Raw genomic sequence first — 19,336 nt, 5'->3', positions numbered from 1 at the left:
GAGCAGAGCAGAGCAGACGCTGAGCAGAGCAGACGCTCAGCAGACGCTCAGCAGACGCTGAGCAGACGCTGAGCAGACGCTGAGCAGAGCAGACGCTGAGCAGAGCAGACGCTGAGCAGACGCAGACTCATCCGTCCAGGTTTCCTCCTGGTGACGGATCAAACCTCGGCCTGATCCGTTGGCTTTCAGTTGCCTTGGTGAAAGGATGTCAGCAGATGTTGTTTTAAAATCTTTCCTGCACCACAAAACGGGAAATTAGCTTCACTGAAGCCACTTATCCAATCCCACAGCATGATACTGCCTCAACAAAACCAAACCAGGGGAGAAACTTAGCTTGGGACATCGTCACACTGCAAAAATACAAAATCTATCCAAATATTTGGTGCAGTTTGTGGTACAAATGTCTGATTACACTTTAAAAATACAAAACTAACTTTCAGCAGCATGTAGATATTTGTTTAAATCAATAATTCCTTAATATTGATGAAAAAGTTTAGTTATAAGGGAAATAACCTGCCAGGGGAACAAGACATTTTTACCATATTATAAGTTAAAATTTCACTTATAACTTAAGTTTTCATTATTAACGCTAAAATATAATATCCTTTATTTATCTTGAGGGGAAATTGCTTATTAGTTGACAGGCTCCTCCATCCATGGTGCTAATTATTAATAACACATATAACCATAAGCTATAAAATTAATAGAATATATATAATGGAGTGATGTAAGTAATTAATTAATTTAGTAAAATAAGTAGAAAAAGCGAAAAAGGAATTATTGACTTAAAATGAGCTCCTATATTGTGCTGAAAAATTACTTTTAGATAATTTTTTTCTTATTTCAAATGTTTCCAGATATTTTCACTAGAAACCTTCTCAGAAATCCTTGTTTTGATTTTGTGTTTTTGCAGTGCGGTACCAATGTTTGGTCCAGGTGCAGCAGTAAATCCACAGCTGGATTCTATTAGCACTGGAACAAAAACACCAAACCAGTTTCCCATAGAAACCAGTTTGCTGCTGGTTCTTCATCCGGACCACCTGTTGTCCGGTCCGGTCCGGTCCGCTCTGGTTCTCGCCTGTTTTCACGGCTCAACTGGGTCTGTAAATGGGTTTCATGGGGGTGTTGGTGGTTGCTAAGCGACCGGCACACGGAGGCGGCTGTAGATGAGGCTGATGGTAACAACAACGCTCCACCCTCTCTCTCTCCCTGCTGGGTTGGTGTTTAGGGGCGATCAGCAGCAACATGGCCGCTCCCTCGCAGCGCTGCGCCCGCCGCGACTCTTCCTGCTGCTCAGACCGTCTGGCAGCTGCTGCTGTTTCCGCTCAGGTCACATGACTCAGGGGAAGCAGACGCCACATGTGGCTTGGCTGAGAGGGGCTGACACGTCAGGAGGAAGAGGAGGAGGAGGAGGAGGAAGATGGCGGCGATCCCGGTCGCCACGGCGATCCCAGATGTGGCGGCCGACAGATGTTTTCTCCTCCAGGGAAGAAACAGAAACATCTGAGACTCTCTGAGTTTGGTTGGTGGGAATTTAATGAGAGGGAACCGACGACTGGACCCAAAGCTCGGCCGGGTTCTGCTGAGTAGAACCGGGTCAGAACCAACCAGACTCTGATCATGGAGAATAATGGAGGTGTAGATTCTGACACGTTGCCACAAATATTTAGACACGATGTCCAACAAAAAAGGACAAAATGAAGGAAAAATGGAAAAGAGAAAAAGGAGAAAATAAAGACAAAGGAGAAAAAGTAGAATAGGAACAAAAGGAAAAATGAAAAAAGCAGGAAGCAAAAGAAAAAGGGAGGAATTTAATAAAGAAAATAGGAGAAAAAGAGAGAAAAAATTAAAAGGAAAAAAAGAAGAATATCAATAAAGGAAAGAGAGAAGGAAAAAGGAGAAAGTGGAAAAAAGACAAGATGAAGAAACAAATTATTAAAACAATTAAAAAACAGAAAAAAAGGATAGAAAAGAGAAAAAAAGCAGTAAAATAGAGGAGGGGGATAAGGAAAATAGGTGATATTGATTATTTATTGGAAGCAGGTGAGACGGTTCAGCTTCTAATCACTTGTTGCAGAAAAAGGAAACAAAGTTTTCAGGCGTTAAACTGTGTGGAAGGACGATCTCTCCTTTATTTCCTGGGACTCCTGATCTGGACCGGGTCTGGGTTCTGCTGGTCAGATGAACAGCCAGTCGGTCTGATCCTGTCCTGCTCTGTCTCCCCCTGCTGGCCGGAGGTGGAAGCGTCGTTATGAAAGGGTTCTGTTGTTGGTGTGCAGCTGTCCTCGTCTCAATCAGTCCTCCATTGTTCCGCTACAGACACGTCCATTCATCAGGAGCTGGACGTGTCCTCATCAGCATGCAGGGACGCTCTGGTGTCTCCGTCCAGAACCGTTTGGGTTTCAGCTCCTGTCTCTCTGTCCTCAGCAGGAGGACGAGGACTCGCCGTGTCCACAGCGCCCCCTGGCGGCAGGGAGGAGGAAGAACCTGGAGTTTGAGCCTCTGTCCACCACCGCTCTGATTCTGGAGGACCGGCCGTCGTGAGTCCTGCCAGAACCGTCCCGGGTTGCCATGACGACGGTCCGGCTGGCTGACTGTCCTCTGTCTGTCCCCAGGAACCTGCCGGCCAAGTCCCTGGAGGAGACGCAGAGACACAAGCTGGAGTACGATGAGATGGTGGCTGGAGCCAAGAGGAGAGGTGAGCTCCCTGACCTCTGACCCCCAGGACTCTCTGGTGCAGCTTCCTGACCTCTGACCTCTTGTCTCCAGAGATGAAGGACGCCCAGAAGAAGAAGCGCCAGATGAAGGAGAGACACCGGCAGGAGGACAGCATCTCCAACGCCATGGTGGTCTGGAACACCGAGATCCTGCCGCACTGGGACGCCATGTAGGTACTCCGGGGTCAGGGGTCAGCAGGATCAGGGGTCAGTAGCTCACCCTGTGTGTGTTCAGGAAGGGGACGAGGCGGGTCCGGGACCTCTGGTGGCAGGGCCTCCCTCCTGGAGTCCGAGGACGAGTCTGGAGCCTGGCCATCGGCAACGAGCTCAACATCACAGCAGGTACCGACCCGGCTCTGGGTTTGGATCTGGGTCTGGGTCTGGTTCTGGGTTTCTAAGGCCCGGTTCTGGTTGTCTCTGTAGAACTGTATGAGATCTTCCTGTCCAGAGCCAAGGAGAAGTGGAGGAGCTACAGCGAGACGAGCTCGGTCAACGACAACGAGAGCGGTACCGGTCCTGGTTCTGAAGGTTCTGTTCTGACCCGGGTCGGCGGGCCGGCTCATCCCGGTTTGTTCTGTTTCTCTGCAGACGGAGGAGCGTCTCTGGCGGACCGGGAGTCCAGTCTGGACCTCATCAAGCTGGACATCTCCAGAACCTTCCCGTCTCTCTTCATCTTCCAGAAGGTACCGGACCTGCAGCGGCGCCGCCGGGCCCGGTTCGCTCTGACCCGTTTGTGTTCTGTCCGCAGGGCGGGCCGTACCACGACCTGCTGCACAGCGTGCTGGGAGCCTACACCTGCTACCGACCCGACATCGGCTACGTGAGTCCGCCCTCCGGAACCGGCCCGGATCGGTTCTGACGGGCTCCACGGCCGGTCTGTGTGTCCCGACCCGGTCCGACCCGGTTCTGTGTGTCGCAGGTCCAGGGCATGTCGTTCATCGCCGCCGTGTTGATCCTGAACCTGGAGGAAGCCGAAGCCTTCATCACCTTCGCCAACCTGCTCAACAAGCCGTGTCAGATGGCGTTTTTCAGGGTGGACCACGAGCTGGTGAGGAGACGGTTACCATGGAGACCAGCAGAGCATCACCAGAGCAACACCAGAGCAACACCAGAGCAACACCAGAACCCCAGCAGAACCTCGCTGACCCGTCTGTCTCTCTGTCTGTCTCTCCAGATGCTGAAGTATTTCACCGCCTTTGAGATTTTCTTTGAGGAGAATCTTCCTCGACTCTTCAGCCACTTCCAGACCAACAGCTTGACCCCTGACCTCTACCTGATCGACTGGTGAGGGCTTTGATTTTCAATAAATATGCATATATATATATATATATGCAGTTATTTGCTTTTTCAAATAAAAAAATATATAAAATGTTATTTTTTAAAACTTTTTAATACATATTTTTCAAAAAAGTTTTGAAATATTTTCAACCTTTTAAAAACATTTTAAAACTTTTTTCAATGTAGTTTTTAAACATATTTTTTTAAATATATTTTCCAACTTTTTTCTCCCTAAAAATCTTTTCTTTCAAAAACTGTTTTTGAGAAAAAGTATATTTTTCCAAAACAACAGAAGATTTAAAATGACATATTTTTGAAATAAAAATAAAAATCCTTTATAAAAGATTTTGAAAATAATAAAATTGCTCATTAGTATTTTTAATAATTGGTCCGTCCAGGATCTTCACGCTGTACAGTAAGTCTCTCCCGCTGGACGTGGCGTGCCGGGTCTGGGACGTGTTCTGCCGGGACGGCGAGGAGAGCCTGTTCCGGACCGGCCTGGGGATCCTGCGCCTCTTCCAGGACGTCCTGCTGCAGATGGACTTCATCCACATCGCCCAGTTCCTCACGCGTCTCCCCGACGACCTGCAGCCGCACACGCTGTTCGCCGCCATGGCCAACACGCACATGATCAGCCGGAACCGCCGCTGGGCCCAGGTCCGCTCCGACTCCCGCAGAATCACTCCGGAGCCACTTCCTGTGTAACTTCCTGCTTCCTGTCTGCAGGTGTTCTCCGCTGTGATGAAGGACGGGAACGGCAGGGAGGCGGAGAAGTCCGGCAGCCCGGCTCTGAGGAGCTAACGCCGCCCCAACATGGAGCCGAGAGACGGCTGGACTTCCTGGTGCTCCCTCTGCTGGCCGGGAGGGGAACCGCTCCAGAACCTCTCCGGTCCAGTTCCTCTGCACTTCCTGCTCCAGGTTTCTGGATCAGCTGAAGCAGTATTTATCCCAGATGAAGGATTCGGACGTGTCAGAATGTGCTGCATGCTTCCTCTGGACCCAGATTTCCTCTCAGCACTTTATTCCTGCAGAACCTAGCGGAACCGACCCGACGGGCCGCTCTGGTTCTGTTTGACCCGCCTGCTGGTCGCCTTCCAGGAGTAAAACTGTGAGCTCCTCCTGCACCAGCACCCAGAGGTCAGCAGCAGGGTTGACCTGAGATCATGTGACTCGGCAACGATGAAGAAGCAGAAATACTGAGGAAGAGCGACAGGAACCTGAAGTTACACCTTTTAATCATAAATATCTTCTAATGTCGTTAAAAACCCAAACGGACCCGACCCAGGAGCTCTGATGGGTTTCAGATGCTGAAAAATCTGATTTATTTCCTGTTCATTAAACGCATCACCAGCAGCACATTGATGCTGGTTCCCAACATTCCCACCGAGTCCAAACACTCCTACCTCTGCTGGTCCTGGTCCTGGTTCTGGTCCTGGTTCTGGTTTTCAGTCTGTTTCTGGTTCTGGTCCTGGTTCTGGTTTTCAGTCTGTTTCTGGTTCTGGTCCTGGTTCTGTTTCTGGTTCTGGTCAGGTTTCTGGTCCTGGTCTTGGTTCTGGTTCTGGTCGGTACTGTGGTTCCTCTCCGGTCCGTTTCCTCCATGGTTCCTTTTCGCTCTCTGAACCCAAACATCAGTCGGATCCGACCCGACCCGACGCTGCAGCCTGAGGTTCTACTGGGAACAGGGTGGACCCGATCGGACCAGCAGAACCGCCGGGTCCGACTGTGAGGAACGTTAGAATCCAAGGTGAAGATCCGAACCGGTTCCTGTTCACATTAAAACACATCCTCACATGTTGACCTTTGACCTTTTCACACCTGGAGCATCAGAGGAAAAGTCTATGTTTCCAGGAACATGTCGGTGGTTCTGGTTCTGGTTCTGTTTGGAGGTAAAGAACCCAGAACCTGGTTGTTCAACACTAGAAGCTTCAGGCAGGAAGTGGTTCTTTCAAAATAAAACTCGACCAAAGTGAAAATCTTTACGTATCAGAATCTGGATCGACCCGCTTCGTGCTGGTTCCGGATGAAGCTTTGGGTCCAACACTAACCCGACCGGACGGACCTCCGGTGCCGGCCGCAGACGCTCCGACGTTAAAGTATTAAACTGCTTCCTGATCCTGTAAATTATTAAATTAACTAAAACGGATTAAAAACTACAAAGATTTTCTACCAGTTTGGAAAATAACCGATCCGGACCTGGATTAGTTCTGGTTCTGGTTCCAACCGGATCCGCTTTCTCTCCCACGTCGACTTCAAGCTAAACTTATTCCGTCAACATGTTTTATTATTTAAACTTTTCGGCTGTTTTATATTTTACTGTTTGTTCATTTAGCTTCTCTGTTCCACTTCAGTGTTTTTTCCCATAATGCCTTACAGTTGATGTAAATAAACTGTAAAAATGTTCTTTTTCATATGACGCCACTAGTCTGATGTGTAAATAAATATCTAAGCAAACTGACTGGACTGGCCTCTATCAGCCAAAACATTATGACCACCAACGTTCCCACATGGGTTCATTACACCTTCATTAAATAGATGGTGGAAAAGTAAAAATCGCTTTGCTCTCTCTGGTTTAGTGAATGTAAATGTTGCCCAACTAAAACATGAATTAAATTGTTTATTTATACAACACAAAAACAGTTCAGTAATTAATTATTCAAAGTAGTTTAAACGGTTTATATCAAAGGAAACCCAGCAGTGCTAACTCCTCCTGGACCAGCAGGGGGCGACATCTGACAATGGCTTGTGGCTTTACATCAATCCGTCATAACGAGAATGCATGTGGTGACAGTAGAGAGTAAAAACCGGATCGAACCAGCCCCGTTTTCACCCAAACCCAAAGGAACTTGGCTTCAGTTCTTTTATTTTTCATCTTTTCTTTTCCTCCTCAGTCATGATCATTTTACTCCAGTAGCTCCTCATTTTTTGCTCTCGTGTTTTCTGCTGCGTTCACAAACACTAATTGTCTTTTGTCTTTATGTTTGTTTCCAAAGTTAGATTTGCATAATTTGAAAAGTGCAGCAGTTTGCTTGGCACCAAACACCAGCTGGGTGCAGTACGCAGCTGCTGCCACAAGGTGGAGCCAGAGGACCTGCTTCAACACTCCTCTTCCTCACTGTTCTGCTTCCCTGCTGCTAATCTATGAATGAATGAAATGGTTCAGAGCAGGAACTGGGGAATGTTTCGCTCCCCTTTCTTTTATTTTTACTCGGTTCTTGTTTTCCAGCCCACTGAACAAAAACATCTTCGTTCTCAGGTTGTCGTGTTTCATTGTGAGAAACTACAGAAGTCGTCACGTCTCGGTTTGAGTTCTTCTGATCTAATTAAGACAAACTCGTCACTGGAGAGCTGAGCTGCTAACCTCAGCCGGCTGCAGATCTCTCTCTCCACGCTGATTCAAACGGCGTGTGAAGGCCCCCGCGGCGGCAGGTCCCCTCGCCCGGGGGCCACAGGTATTTCCGAGGCCTGTGGAGGACGAGGAGCGGGGCCGGCAGGGGGCCTGGAAGCTATTTGGCAGCAGTCTGAGGTCTTTCCTGAAGAGGTGGGGCCGGAGAGGAAGAAGGAGCCCAGCGGGGCCCCTGAGGGCCTCTGAGATGCCCCAGAAGGTCAGGGCAAAGCAGAGCTGCATGGCACAGAGCGGATGAGGGTGAGAAAGCAGAACAGACCGAGCGGAGGGGAAACCTGACGGATGTTTTCACACCGCTTAATGAACTCGGCTCAGGTTTGTGATGGATCTGCTCATCAACGCCTTGTTGTTTACAAGTCGCTTCCCAAGTCACATCTCAAGTCTCAGCAGCTCAGGTTGGAAGTCGTTTAGGGACAAGTGTTTGATGATCAAGTCTGTTTCAGATCCTGGTATTTACCTGCAAAGACTGAAGTCTGAAGGCTTTGAAAGGAAAGGCCAAGTGAAGTTTCAAGTCTTAAAGACTAGCCGTAAACAAGTCGTATTTTGCACAAACTCAAGTCTGCTGATTTTTAGGAGTTATTCTAAGTCAGGTCTCAAATATTTTGCCACAAGTCCAAGTCAAACACAAGACATTTCAAGACATGTCAAGTCATGTGTCAAGTCTTTGAGAGGCAAATCCAAGTCAAATGTTTCACCTACAGTCAAGTCTCAAATCCTTAGATTGTTAATCCAAGTAATCGAGTCTTTGGTGATAAAGTCCAAGTAAACTCAGAAGTGATGTCTAATTCAAGCTTTATTCAAATCAAGCTTTGGGTTTTTATCCCAAATCCAAGTCAAGACCTTCAGAGTCCGGAGATTCTGGTCGCAGGTGTGCAGAAACGAAACGTGGCGGCGGTCATCACTGAATTTGTCTGTTGATCGACTTGCTCTAACTTTCCCCTGACCTGTGGTCTGATGCTGATCAGGTCTCATCCCGGTGTGAGGAAGAGATGAAACCAGAGAATCTGATGTGATGCTTTTCTGCATCAGCTGACAGAGCCGTCTCAGCTGCTGTTGCACCGTTACGGTCAGAGAAAGTTTAGGTGAGGATGAAACAGAGGATCTGAAGAACAGAGAACCAGGAGGAGGTGTAGACTCGGCTGGTCAACGTTTCCTGTCCTGTGGGACGTCTGGGAGCTTATCGATGACTGGATCACTCATCTCTCCTACTCTTCTTTCACTTCAGTCTCTCCTTTTCCTTTTGCACTCATCACTCTTTCCTGACTGTTTCCTTTCAGTCCATCTTAAATCTCTGCAGACGTCCAGAGTTCAAACTCTAATTCAGGCAGTAATGGATGATTCATCAACCTGAGATCATTTCATTTGAAATATTTCCAGTTTCCTCAAATCTGCTTCATTTCTTTTGTTAATTTTCCATCCATTCTTAGACTATCACTTATTTAAAAAACATTTCTAACGTGATAGTCAAGGTGATAATATGTTCCTACAGCGTCATCCACCAGGAGCCTGATTATCAACTGTTCTCTTCATTATTCGCCGTTTGTGTTTTTACTGGATGAAAAAAAGATCAGCTTAGAGAAACTAGAGCCTGAAATGATTCATTATCTGTAAATGAAGATGATGAAAGTCGTGAGTTTATCTCAGTACCTTTGTTTTGCACTTAGATACCAAGTTATACTGACATAATTATTATTATAATAATTATTAAGCTTTTTACGCTCACAGTTCTAATTAAGTGTAAAGAAGCTTAAAAGGAAATAAATATTATGTATTTGTTTTGTTCAGGTTCCTTCTCATTTATTGGGCCTGTTATGTGTAAAAGCAGTAAATCTGCAGCAGCGTTGAGGAAAACTCAGCGTTCATCTGAGAACATTAAGCTACAGGGAAATTATTTTAAGAAAATACTGTTTTTAACAGAATTTACGATGCAGCAAATATTTCTGCAAACAAAGAAAAGCTGAAGCATTTCTTAAAATGAATACTTATTAAATTTGTTCAGTTCCTCTGAGTCATCCATGACTCATGACTCTGAACCTGGATTTAGCCTGGAGGTTTATTGGGTTCTTGGAGGTCTTGGGGTTGAGCAGGTTTGGTTTTCTTGGACTATAACTGAACCTGTGAACTTTGATCAAATTTGCATTTTAACAACAAAAATCTGGTATGAATCAAATGATGACGGTTTAGAAAAGCACAGTGGAGGATCAGTGATCCTACGAACACAAAGTGGTGGTGAAGTGGATGAAGGTGATCTCTGGTTTTCTAATTCCAGCTTCCTGAGTCAAACTTTCTGAAACCTCCACTGGTTCCAGGTGTTTTCATCTCCTGCAGCTTTGAACGTCTTTAAACTGACGGTTTAGTTTAACTCAGTCAGATTAGATGGAGAACATCGACGGACATCAGCTTCCAAGTCTTTCCACCGACTCTTAGATTTAAATGCATGCTGGTGCAGCGCTTCACTTTAGATGTAGTGGAAGTATTCTTTACGATTAGTGATTAAACGTTAGCGTGGAGGACTTTTTAATGACTTATTTATGGTATAACCCTAACCTCATCAGTTAGCTAACATGGATCTCACAGTTATAAGTCCTTAAAGATACCAGCCTTTGAAACGAAAACATATTCTGATTCTTTATTAAATCATCGGTCTAACATTGACATTAAAAGCCAACAATCATGGAGCAAAGAGGACGATCCAGTTTGATCAAATGAGGGATTTTTACATGATTCAATTCATCATCATAACAAAAACTTGATGTTTATGTGCCATTGGGTTTGGATGCCGTTTTAAATTAAATTCGATCTCTCTGGAGGTGATGTTTCTTCTCTTTCCAAGGCTCTTCTGTTTCTCAAAGGAAACCATTTGGGCTGCAGACGGAGGTGAAAAGGTCTGAGAGGGGTTACACCTGCAGAGGAGCTTCCTGCGGCGGCAGGAACTCAAGCCGGTTTCCCATTAGGTCAGTGGCCCCCGAGGGCCGATCCTCTTTAGCTCTCCTTTCACTCCTCGTAGAGCGGAAACCGGCGGGTCGGACGGAGGGAAAGCTGCGGCGCCGAGTTGCAATTAGACGCTCCATTATATAAAGGCATATTCAGATAACAGGGGCACCAATGAGGTCAGTACGTGCCTTTTGTTGTGGGAATAATGAGTTTTTTAATAAAACAAAAAAATGCCCCCTTCGTTATTGTAATGACCTAATGAGTGTGCCAGTGGCGCGGGGCCATGTTGGTGGGAAAGTCCCGCGGTCGGAGCATCTCTCTGTCCTCTCGCTGCACCTGCATCCCCCCGGAGCCGCGCCGTGATTTCTGGACCTCCAGTGTTTGTGTTCAGGCTCAGAACCAAACGAGTGTTTAATTACCATAAAATGCTGCGGGCATGTAGCCCTACGACACAATGAATGGCAACATAGAGCTCATTGAGGTTATCAACAAGGGGCCCAGTGGTCAATTGGGTCATTGATTTGGATTGTTTGACAGACCTGGAGCCAAGGCCGCAGGAACAAGCAAAGTTCAAAAATCCCCCTCAGTTGAATCGAGAAGTTTGTCACAGAATCTGTTGGAAGGGGCTGTCAGCAGCGATTAGGGGGCATGAAAGGGCTCAGCGATCAAACGGGCTCCGGCCCAGCGCTGCACATTTAATTACAATTTGCATGTCTTTGTTCCTGACCCCTCAGCAGGCATGATCTGATTACAAGGGTGAACAGTTAGCACCGAGGGAAACTCGCGGCATATTTCTCTAACTAAACTCCGGCGTGTTTGAAGGTGGACTTTCAGGGTCGGAGGTAAACTTCGCACATCGCCAGAGCCGTTACCTTCCTCCTGGTTCCCTGCTTCGTCCCCAACTCCCACTGCATTCTGGGAGTTCACTGAGCTGGGGGGAACGTAGGGTGCCCACCGGCTCATTAACTGGGAGGCACAGCGCCCTTTGACCCCTATGATGCAGGGTGACGGGGCAGACGAGACGAGGCGATTGGCTGGCAGCTTCAGCGGTTGATTGTGCCACCAGTGGTGTTCCAGAGTGGAAAAGGGCAGCGAGGAGCAAAACGCCGTTAACCCAACTTTTCCTTCACGACTCGCTTCTCTACACCTTCATGAAACCACTGATCACTTTCAGATAAATTATCAGTAAAATCATAATTTTACAGATGCATTACATAAATTAATGGTTTATTAGTTCATTTTATGGTTTATGTTTTACCAAAAAGTCAGAAAATATGTGTTTAATAATAATTTGTATTCAATGTTTATAGTTTAAACCATAAAAGGAACATTTATAATTTTTTGAAAATGAAAGGTTTCCTTTGTAAAATGTAATAAAGTTGTGTTTTGGTGAAGATTAATGGAAGATTAGCCCAAAACGCTGAAATATAACATAACATAACAGCCTATGGATGAAGCAGTTTTATGTGAAACTTTTGAACATATAAAGTTGATACCAGAAGTTTTTATCCACCAAATAAAACTTTACACACGTTGTTTCTCTAAATCACACAAAAAAAAAGTTCTAGTCAATTTTTCTGACATTTGACAAATAGAAATAATTTTGATAATTACAACTAATCCAAAAATATAGAGAAGAAGAAGTTTGGTCTGATTTAACTTTGTATTAATAGTTTGTTTAGTTTAGTTATTTATGCTTAATATAATATATACCAGTGTGACACAAAGTGGTTTATAGACATTTAATCTCTAAACTCTGACAATAAATGATCAAAAATAATCAAAGACATAAAATGATAATTGTTGGTAAGTAAATAAATCGACTAAAATCTATTGTGTAATTATAACTAGATCAGGATTAAACTTCTCAAATATTGAAAAGGCATAAATATGCAACACAAAATATATAATTTTAAATTATATATTTAAATATAATTTAAAATTATATTTTTAAATTATATTTTAAATTATATTTAAAATTATATTTTAAATATAATTTAAAATATAATTTTAAATTATATTTTAATTTTAAATTAATTGGTAAATATAATTTAATTGGTAATTAAATTCACCAATTTACAGGATCAGGACTAAATTATTCTCTGATATTGTAAAGTCAGAAATTTGTAAGAAAAATATTCCTACATTTTTCAACATCAAACATTTGCAAAAAAATTAAATTAAAAAATAAAACTTACAATTTGGATCCAAATTGTAAGTTTTATCCTGAGCCTGGATAAAAATTACACTTTGTGTTTAATAAATTTATGCATTAAACATAAAAGTATGACATTTTTTCTTGCATTTTTACAACTTTTCATGGAAAAATATATAAGAATATTTTTTTAAATATGTGAAATTAATCTGGAAATTTTTGTGGTGAAAAGTTTATTAGTAGTTTATTGTTTTACCCCCATATTCCCTGGACACACACACACGCACACACACACACACACACACACACACACACACACACACACACACACACACACACACACACACCACTCTGCTTCCTCCACTTCATCTGCTTTCTTCACTCAGCTGGTTTATAAGATCAACATGGAAAATGTTGAAATATTATTATTACTAATATTATTATTAAAAAGAAAAAGATTTGGAGAATTTTCTGAACTTTCCTTGAAAAAAAATCTGAAATTATTGTAAATCAAAGTTATGTGTTTTATTGAAAGAATGCAAAAAAAAAAGATTTTTTTTAAAAAATGGAAAAGTTAAAGTTTTTAAATTTGGTTATTAAAACAAATGCAGGTTTATTCCTACAATGTTTTCATTAAACTTACACAAAGGTCAATATTTAAAGAACTATTATTTTGTTAAATCTGCTCATAAGGTGGGAGTTTATGGGCCTTTTTTTTATTGTTTACATCGTTTTCCATCCCACAGAAAAAAAAGATTCATCCTCACTTTTGGTCAATTTTATGGCTTTTATTTTAAATTCTAAAAAGAGAAATAAAATGGTGATTATTTAAAAATAATGACTTTCCTATAGTACATATTTGTCTAACATTTTAAGTTTCAGAAAGTCATGTGACATTTGCAGCTCTGAGTGAGTTTTATTTAGCTGGAGTAAAGGTCGCGACCCCTGCTGCGGTCTGCTGGTTCTGGTCGTCTTGAGACCCACTCCTGTCCAGTCAGGTGACATTTAGAGTTTCTCCAGAACCGGGTCGGTATCAGCGTGGGGATGAACGAGTGCCGCGCTCTGATTGGCTGAGGAAAAACCTCCCTGTTGCTCCTGTCTGCAGTTAGAAAAGCAGAAGATCCAACCAGTTGAGGGAAAGTTGTGATCTGTTTGTTGCCGTGGAAACCGTTTCCATCTCATCAGTTCTGCTGGTTTCTGCCTGAGGCCTGAAAAGGAGACAGAGGGTCATGGGAAGCGCTTGTCATTTTCCAAGTGACACAGACTGACGTCGGAGTAACGTAATCTGAAATGATATGATTTCACCCTCGGACGTCGGCCCACCGAAGCAGAAAAACGGGCTCCGTGTGCTTCCGTACTCCCTGAACTCCGGAATAATGACCCTTCCTTGTTCATTAGTGTCTACTCGGTCAATCAGAAACACATCAGAAATGAGTTTAGCATTCAGGCGCAGGACAATTGACCTTGTTTGTGCCCTTCCTCACCAGCAAGCTGTCACAAGGCTTCACCCAAATTGAGGCAATTAGGGGCGATGTGTCTCCCCCATTAGGCTGGGTCTCCTCAGCGCGTCCTAATGACGGCAGCGGGACATGGTCTAATCAGAGCCCACGTCCGCTTTGAGCTGACTCTGCAACCACAGACCTTCACAGGCAGAGGATTGTTGAGCAGGAGCAACCAGAGGCCCAGATCAGAGGAAACACGCCGAGCTCAGCTTGATTCTGCCGCAGGAGTCGGCTGCACACAGCAGGGGGGAAAAAAGATTTTCTTTGGAGATTTTCCAGTAATTTGACAGGAGCTGAGGCTTAAAACCTATGGAGCATCATCCACACCTATTACTGGAGGGGGAGGAAGTCAGAAGGAAACTTTGGTCTGGAAACCAGAGGCTAGAAAACAATTAAAACTCTGATTGGTTAATTGGTCAATCTACAGGATTTGACAGCTGAACCTTCTGCTGAAAGACCCAATTATGACCAGGTGATAATTCAAATGTCCTGGTATTTCAAAGAGTCGATGATGCCGGAACTAAAAGGTTCACATGACCTTTAGAAGAGAACCAGGCCCGCAGGATCACTGATCCTCCACTGTGCTTTTCTAAACCGTCATCATTTGATTCATACCAGATTTTTGTTGTTAAAATGCAAATTTGATCAAAGTTCACAGGTTCAGTTATAGTCCAAGAAAACCAAACCTGCTCAACCCCAAGACCTCCAAGAGCCCAATAAACCTCCAGGCTAAATCCAGGTTCTGAGTCATGGATGACTCAGAGGAACTGAACAAATTTAATAAGTATACATTTTAAGAAATGCTTCAGCTTTTCTTTGCAGAAATATTTGCTGCATTGTAAATTCTGTTAAAAACAGTATTTTCTTAAAATGATTTTGTTTCCCTGTAGCTTAATGTTCTCAGATGAACGCTGAGTTTTCCTCAACGCTGCTGCAGATTTACTGCTTTTACACATAACAGGCCCAATAAATGAGAAGGAACCTGAACAAAACAAATACATAATATTTATTTCCTTTTAAGCTTCTTTACACTTAATTAGAACTGTGAGCGTAAAAAGCTTAATAATTATTATAATAATAATTATGTCAGTATAACTTGGTATCTAAGTGCAAAACAAAGGTACTGAGATAAACTCACTACTTTCATCATCTTCATTTACAGATAATGAATCGTTTCAGGCTCTAGTTTCTCTAAGCTGATCTTCTTTTCATCCAGTAAAAACACAAACGGCGAATAATGAAGAGAACAGTTGATAATCAGGCTCCTGGTGGATGACGCTGTAGGAACATATTATTTTTCTGGCCCTGGAAGAGTTTCAGTCAGAACATAACCTCGAGACCTCGATCCGCCGGCCAACCAGAGGAACACTCTGAAAACATTCCCGTCCAGTTGACCTCTCTCTGTCCCCGTTCAGCTGCTGCATCCCATAATGCACCTCAGTCCGTCCTGATCTCTGAGGCCTGAGTTATGTAAGCTCTCTGGATCAGCTCTATGGCCATAGATTCATCACCAAACGGTGACGAATGGAGGGCTTTCATCTTTAATGTTCTTTATTTGAGTTTAAGTGGAATAATGTGTAAACATGTCGGTGCTTCATGCTGTTCCCACCAAACAGCCTGGATCTGGATGCTAAACCACAGATTCATCAGAGCAGCCTGGTTCCTCCAGCCGTTTATTGTCCAGATCACCAAGATTCTTGGTGATCTTCTGCTTCATGGTTCCACCTGTTCTTCCTTCAGGGATGGCGTCCTGTCGGTTCTAGACAACGATTGGAAATCATCTCCAATCATCTCTCAACGTACGACTGGTTAATGCTAACAAGACTTTTGGACTTTTCTGTTCTCTGCAGATCAAAAACAGTTAACATTTGCATTTCCATCCAATGTCTCAGGATTCTGATGCTGAGTGGAGGCTGACTCTGCTCTCTGCACTGGACGCTGCAATTAGAAGTACCAACTCCAGGCCTCGAGGGCCGGCCTCCTGCAACTTTTAGATGTGTCTCAACTTCAACACACCTGAGTCAAATAATGAGGTCGTTAGCAGGACTCTGGAGAACCTGCCTGCACTGAGGAGGTGATTCAGCTGTTGGATTCAAGTGTGTTGGACCAGGGAGACGTCTAAGAGCTGCAGGACACCGGCGCTCCAGGACCAGGATTGCCCACCCCTGACTTAAGCCAAAGTGTTGAAATCAGGGAACGTTTCTCCAACTGAAGTGATCAGAATCTGGTGAGACTCTGTGAACGAGGAGTTTCATGACCGGGAGGAAGTGCTCAGGTTCTGCTGGACCAGACGCAAGTCCAGATCAGAGCTGAAGTCAGATGAGAATCTGTTTTGATTGATTTGGTTAAAGCTAAAGCAGAGATAAATTAATCAGCTTCCCTGAGGCCTCGGTCCACCGGCCAACCAGAGGAACACTCTGGTCACATTCCCGTCCAGTTCACCTCCCCCTGTCCGTCCTAATGAGCGGGTCCAGGCGGAGCTGGACGGGACAGCGAGGTTCCTCTGAGAAGATGGCCTCAGTGTTTTTCATATGACGGTTCCTGCCTGCTCTCGATGCGGCACTCTGCCCAGTGTGAACACGACCAGGACCGGAGTGCAACACGGCCGACGGCGGCCGGACCGGCCCGGGTCCTGAAGGGGAAAAGGACTTTCCATGTAATGGTCAAAGATCTCAAATCGTACTGGCAGTAACTTGACATGAGTCCAAAAACATCTGGGCAGGTCTGTCTGAGGCAAAGAGCTGAGATATTTGATTACTGACACAGACAGACAACCGGGTTCAGAGAAGAACCGAATGTGAAACACCTGCAGGAAACCAGCAGATGGGGACCAGGTGTGTCAGATGAGAGGGCTGGACAGGCGAGAAGGAAGCTGACCGGAAATCTGAGGGAATCATCACAAGTGTACGCCGATGCTGAACTGCCTCGATTTCCAGGATAAGTCTGATTCTGGTTCCTTTGTTCCTCCCATCTGAGGGGAACCATTCGGGTTTTCTGCATAAGTGTTGAAACATCTTAAGAACTTGGACTGACCTGCGATTCTTGAACAGATGATCTTGGGATAGAGCGAACTAGAAATGGGACAGAAACATTTTTCCAGCTTGTGTAAATTGTTCAGCTGATGTTGGATGTTCTCATTGTTCCGAGTGTTGGTCAGTCCAGTGAGTTCTTCTTCTTTGGTGGCTTCTTGGTGGCCCTGGTACCTGCAGCCAACATGGAAAAATCAGATGAATGACAGAGGATCAAAGCGAGTCAGAAAACCAGCTGGTGTACGAGTGGCGGTGAGGTTCTCCCTCTGTGAATGAAATAAAAGCTGGTCTTGTTTGGCAGTGAAAAAAGGCTAATAGGGCTGACCCGCCGCTCACCCCGCAGCAGAAGAAACAGAATGGGAAAGAAACACAGAGGGAGGAGGAGTGTATTCTTCTTGTGCACGAACGGGAAGGGTGAACGAGGGAACAGGGCAGCACTGGGTGGCAGATTAGTCCACGTTGTGCGTCTCCGAACAATGAATGGATGGACGGGTCGGTTGATGGAGCCGCTGATGGGAACAACATGATGCAGATTGATGAGGAGAACAGAGAGACTCATGAAGTTTCTCAAATAAAAACTACTTGAGCTTTTATTTCAGTTTGGCCAAACCTGCAGAAGTGGTTCAGAATCTGAGCAAAGACACTTTTACATCCAAATCACAGAGTCAGAGGACAGATCCGTGGGAAAGGGAAGCATGCCTCCATCTTGATGCTGATTTGGTCCCATTTAGGGTTTTAAAGGTTCTGACAGGAAAAGAACCAGAGAACGTCTAAGACCTGCGACCAGATCCGTCCTGGTGGATCCAAATCCTGATCTGCAGACGGATTCAGGACTCACTGACCACCTCCACAGGCCAGCTGGGATCATTTCATCTGAAACGTTTCTGGTCCAACCCTGAAAATGTAGCACCTTCTATGGAAACTCCATGAATATGAGCTGCAGGTCAGGAATACTTTCTATGAGTGAGGACAAAAGAAACGACACCAAAGTCAATGTCACCAGCAGCTGCATCTGTAGCTGCATTCACCATAAAACGGCACAAATTGGAATTAAGAAAATAATTTTGCTTAATGGAAACCTGGCAGTTTGTAAAAGTCGTTCTTCAATAAATGACATGTTTTTTTAGTTCGACTGAAATTGGTTTAGTTTAAATATCTGCAAAAGTAACACTTTTTTAATCACACGAGTTGTGATCAACAACCAGACGCTGAAGAAGAAGACAGGAAGTGGATGAACAAACTGATTCACATGTGATTTTAATTGCTTTTCTTATGCAATGGAAACACAGCAACTGTGTTTTTTCTTCATTAGTGGAATATCGACAAAGTTTCAAACATCAGCAGGAGAAAGTTTCTCCATGTGAAGCTGAGGATGGAGACCAGGTTTCCTTCCAGACGGTTCTGATCCGACTTCAGACCCACAGACGTCCTGCAGCTGTTGTGTGTTTGTTGTAATTCTCGTTAACTCATCACGTCCCTGATTGGAGCCTGAGACACTTTAACGCGTTGAGCTGCTGGATGTCAAAGCAGGAAGTGAAATGCTGCTGATGATCACTGATGTGTTGTTGTGGAAACAAGCTGCAGCTCATCACGAAGCACCAAACTCCTCACCGCTGTCATCGCTCTGAGACAGAGGGACAGACGGAGTCCTGCAGACGGAGCGGAGACACAGCAGGAGAGACAAACAGAGAATCAGGGCTGCTGCAACCAAAGAGGAAAAAAAGATTATTTTGTTCTTTGAGAATTTTATAAATCTTTGGTGAAATAGTTGAAATGATTGCTTGTGTTTTCCTTTCCTAAGCCGCAGTCTGGATCTTTATGGACAAACCTGAGCATCCTAAAAAAACAAAGTGTTTCTGCTGTCCAAAGCTGTTCCACCATCAGGAACACGGACCGTTCTGGATCAACCTGTCAGGGATCATTGTGAGATTCATCCTCGTTATGCAGCAAACTGGAGCAGGAACTGTTGGATCAGAGCAATAAAGTGAACAAATGCACAGAAAACTGAGACAAAACTAATTTAGATTTTGAAATTTCTCCAAATATACCAAAAACTGGAGCTAAAAACGTAAAAAAAAAAAAATAGAGTAAATTAAATTAAAAGCAGTGAGTGGTTTCAGCTCTGATGTCCAAACAGCTTCTGGAGGATTGACCTGCTGTGGTTCACTTTCAAACCAACCTGTTCCCCTCCTGGCCTGTGGGGGCGCTGCACCAAGAACCACTGAAGGAAACGACACAGAAACCTCTGAAGACACTGAGAGCAACTTCCTTCTTCACCAGATGGAAACTGAAATGGAAAGTTTAGCCACTGTAGGATT

The 19,336-nt window shown here is 44.4% G+C and overlaps 1 protein-coding gene across 2 annotated transcripts in view; it reads left to right on the top strand.

Moving 5' to 3' along the window:
• Positions 1-5,375, top strand: part of LOC103477364 (TBC1 domain family member 12-like) — a 12,103-nt gene extending 6,728 nt beyond the window's left edge. The window contains exons 3-13 of one of the 2 annotated variants that reach the window (XM_008430440.2): positions 2,431-2,540; positions 2,616-2,698; positions 2,770-2,887; positions 2,953-3,059; positions 3,141-3,224; positions 3,306-3,400; positions 3,466-3,537; positions 3,637-3,765; positions 3,892-4,001; positions 4,394-4,652; positions 4,722-5,375. In XM_008430440.2, the coding sequence (XP_008428662.1) occupies positions 2,431-2,540; positions 2,616-2,698; positions 2,770-2,887; positions 2,953-3,059; positions 3,141-3,224; positions 3,306-3,400; positions 3,466-3,537; positions 3,637-3,765; positions 3,892-4,001; positions 4,394-4,652; positions 4,722-4,796 (1,242 nt within the window). In that variant the 3' untranslated portion in view covers positions 4,797-5,375. Of the gene's footprint in view, positions 1-2,427; positions 2,541-2,615; positions 2,699-2,769; positions 2,888-2,952; positions 3,060-3,140; positions 3,225-3,305; positions 3,401-3,465; positions 3,538-3,636; positions 3,766-3,891; positions 4,002-4,393; positions 4,653-4,721 lie in introns of both variants that reach the window. The other variant, XM_008430439.2, reaches the window with a different exon arrangement.
• The last annotated feature ends 13,961 nt before the right edge of the window (positions 5,376-19,336 follow it).

Source organism: Poecilia reticulata, linkage group LG15, assembly GCF_000633615.1.
Source record: "Poecilia reticulata strain Guanapo linkage group LG15, Guppy_female_1.0+MT, whole genome shotgun sequence".
In the NCBI taxonomy this organism is placed as follows: Eukaryota; Metazoa; Chordata; class Actinopteri; order Cyprinodontiformes; family Poeciliidae; genus Poecilia; species Poecilia reticulata.
Note: the sequence above shows the minus strand (reverse complement) of the source record. Positions and strands in the feature narration are given on the sequence as shown.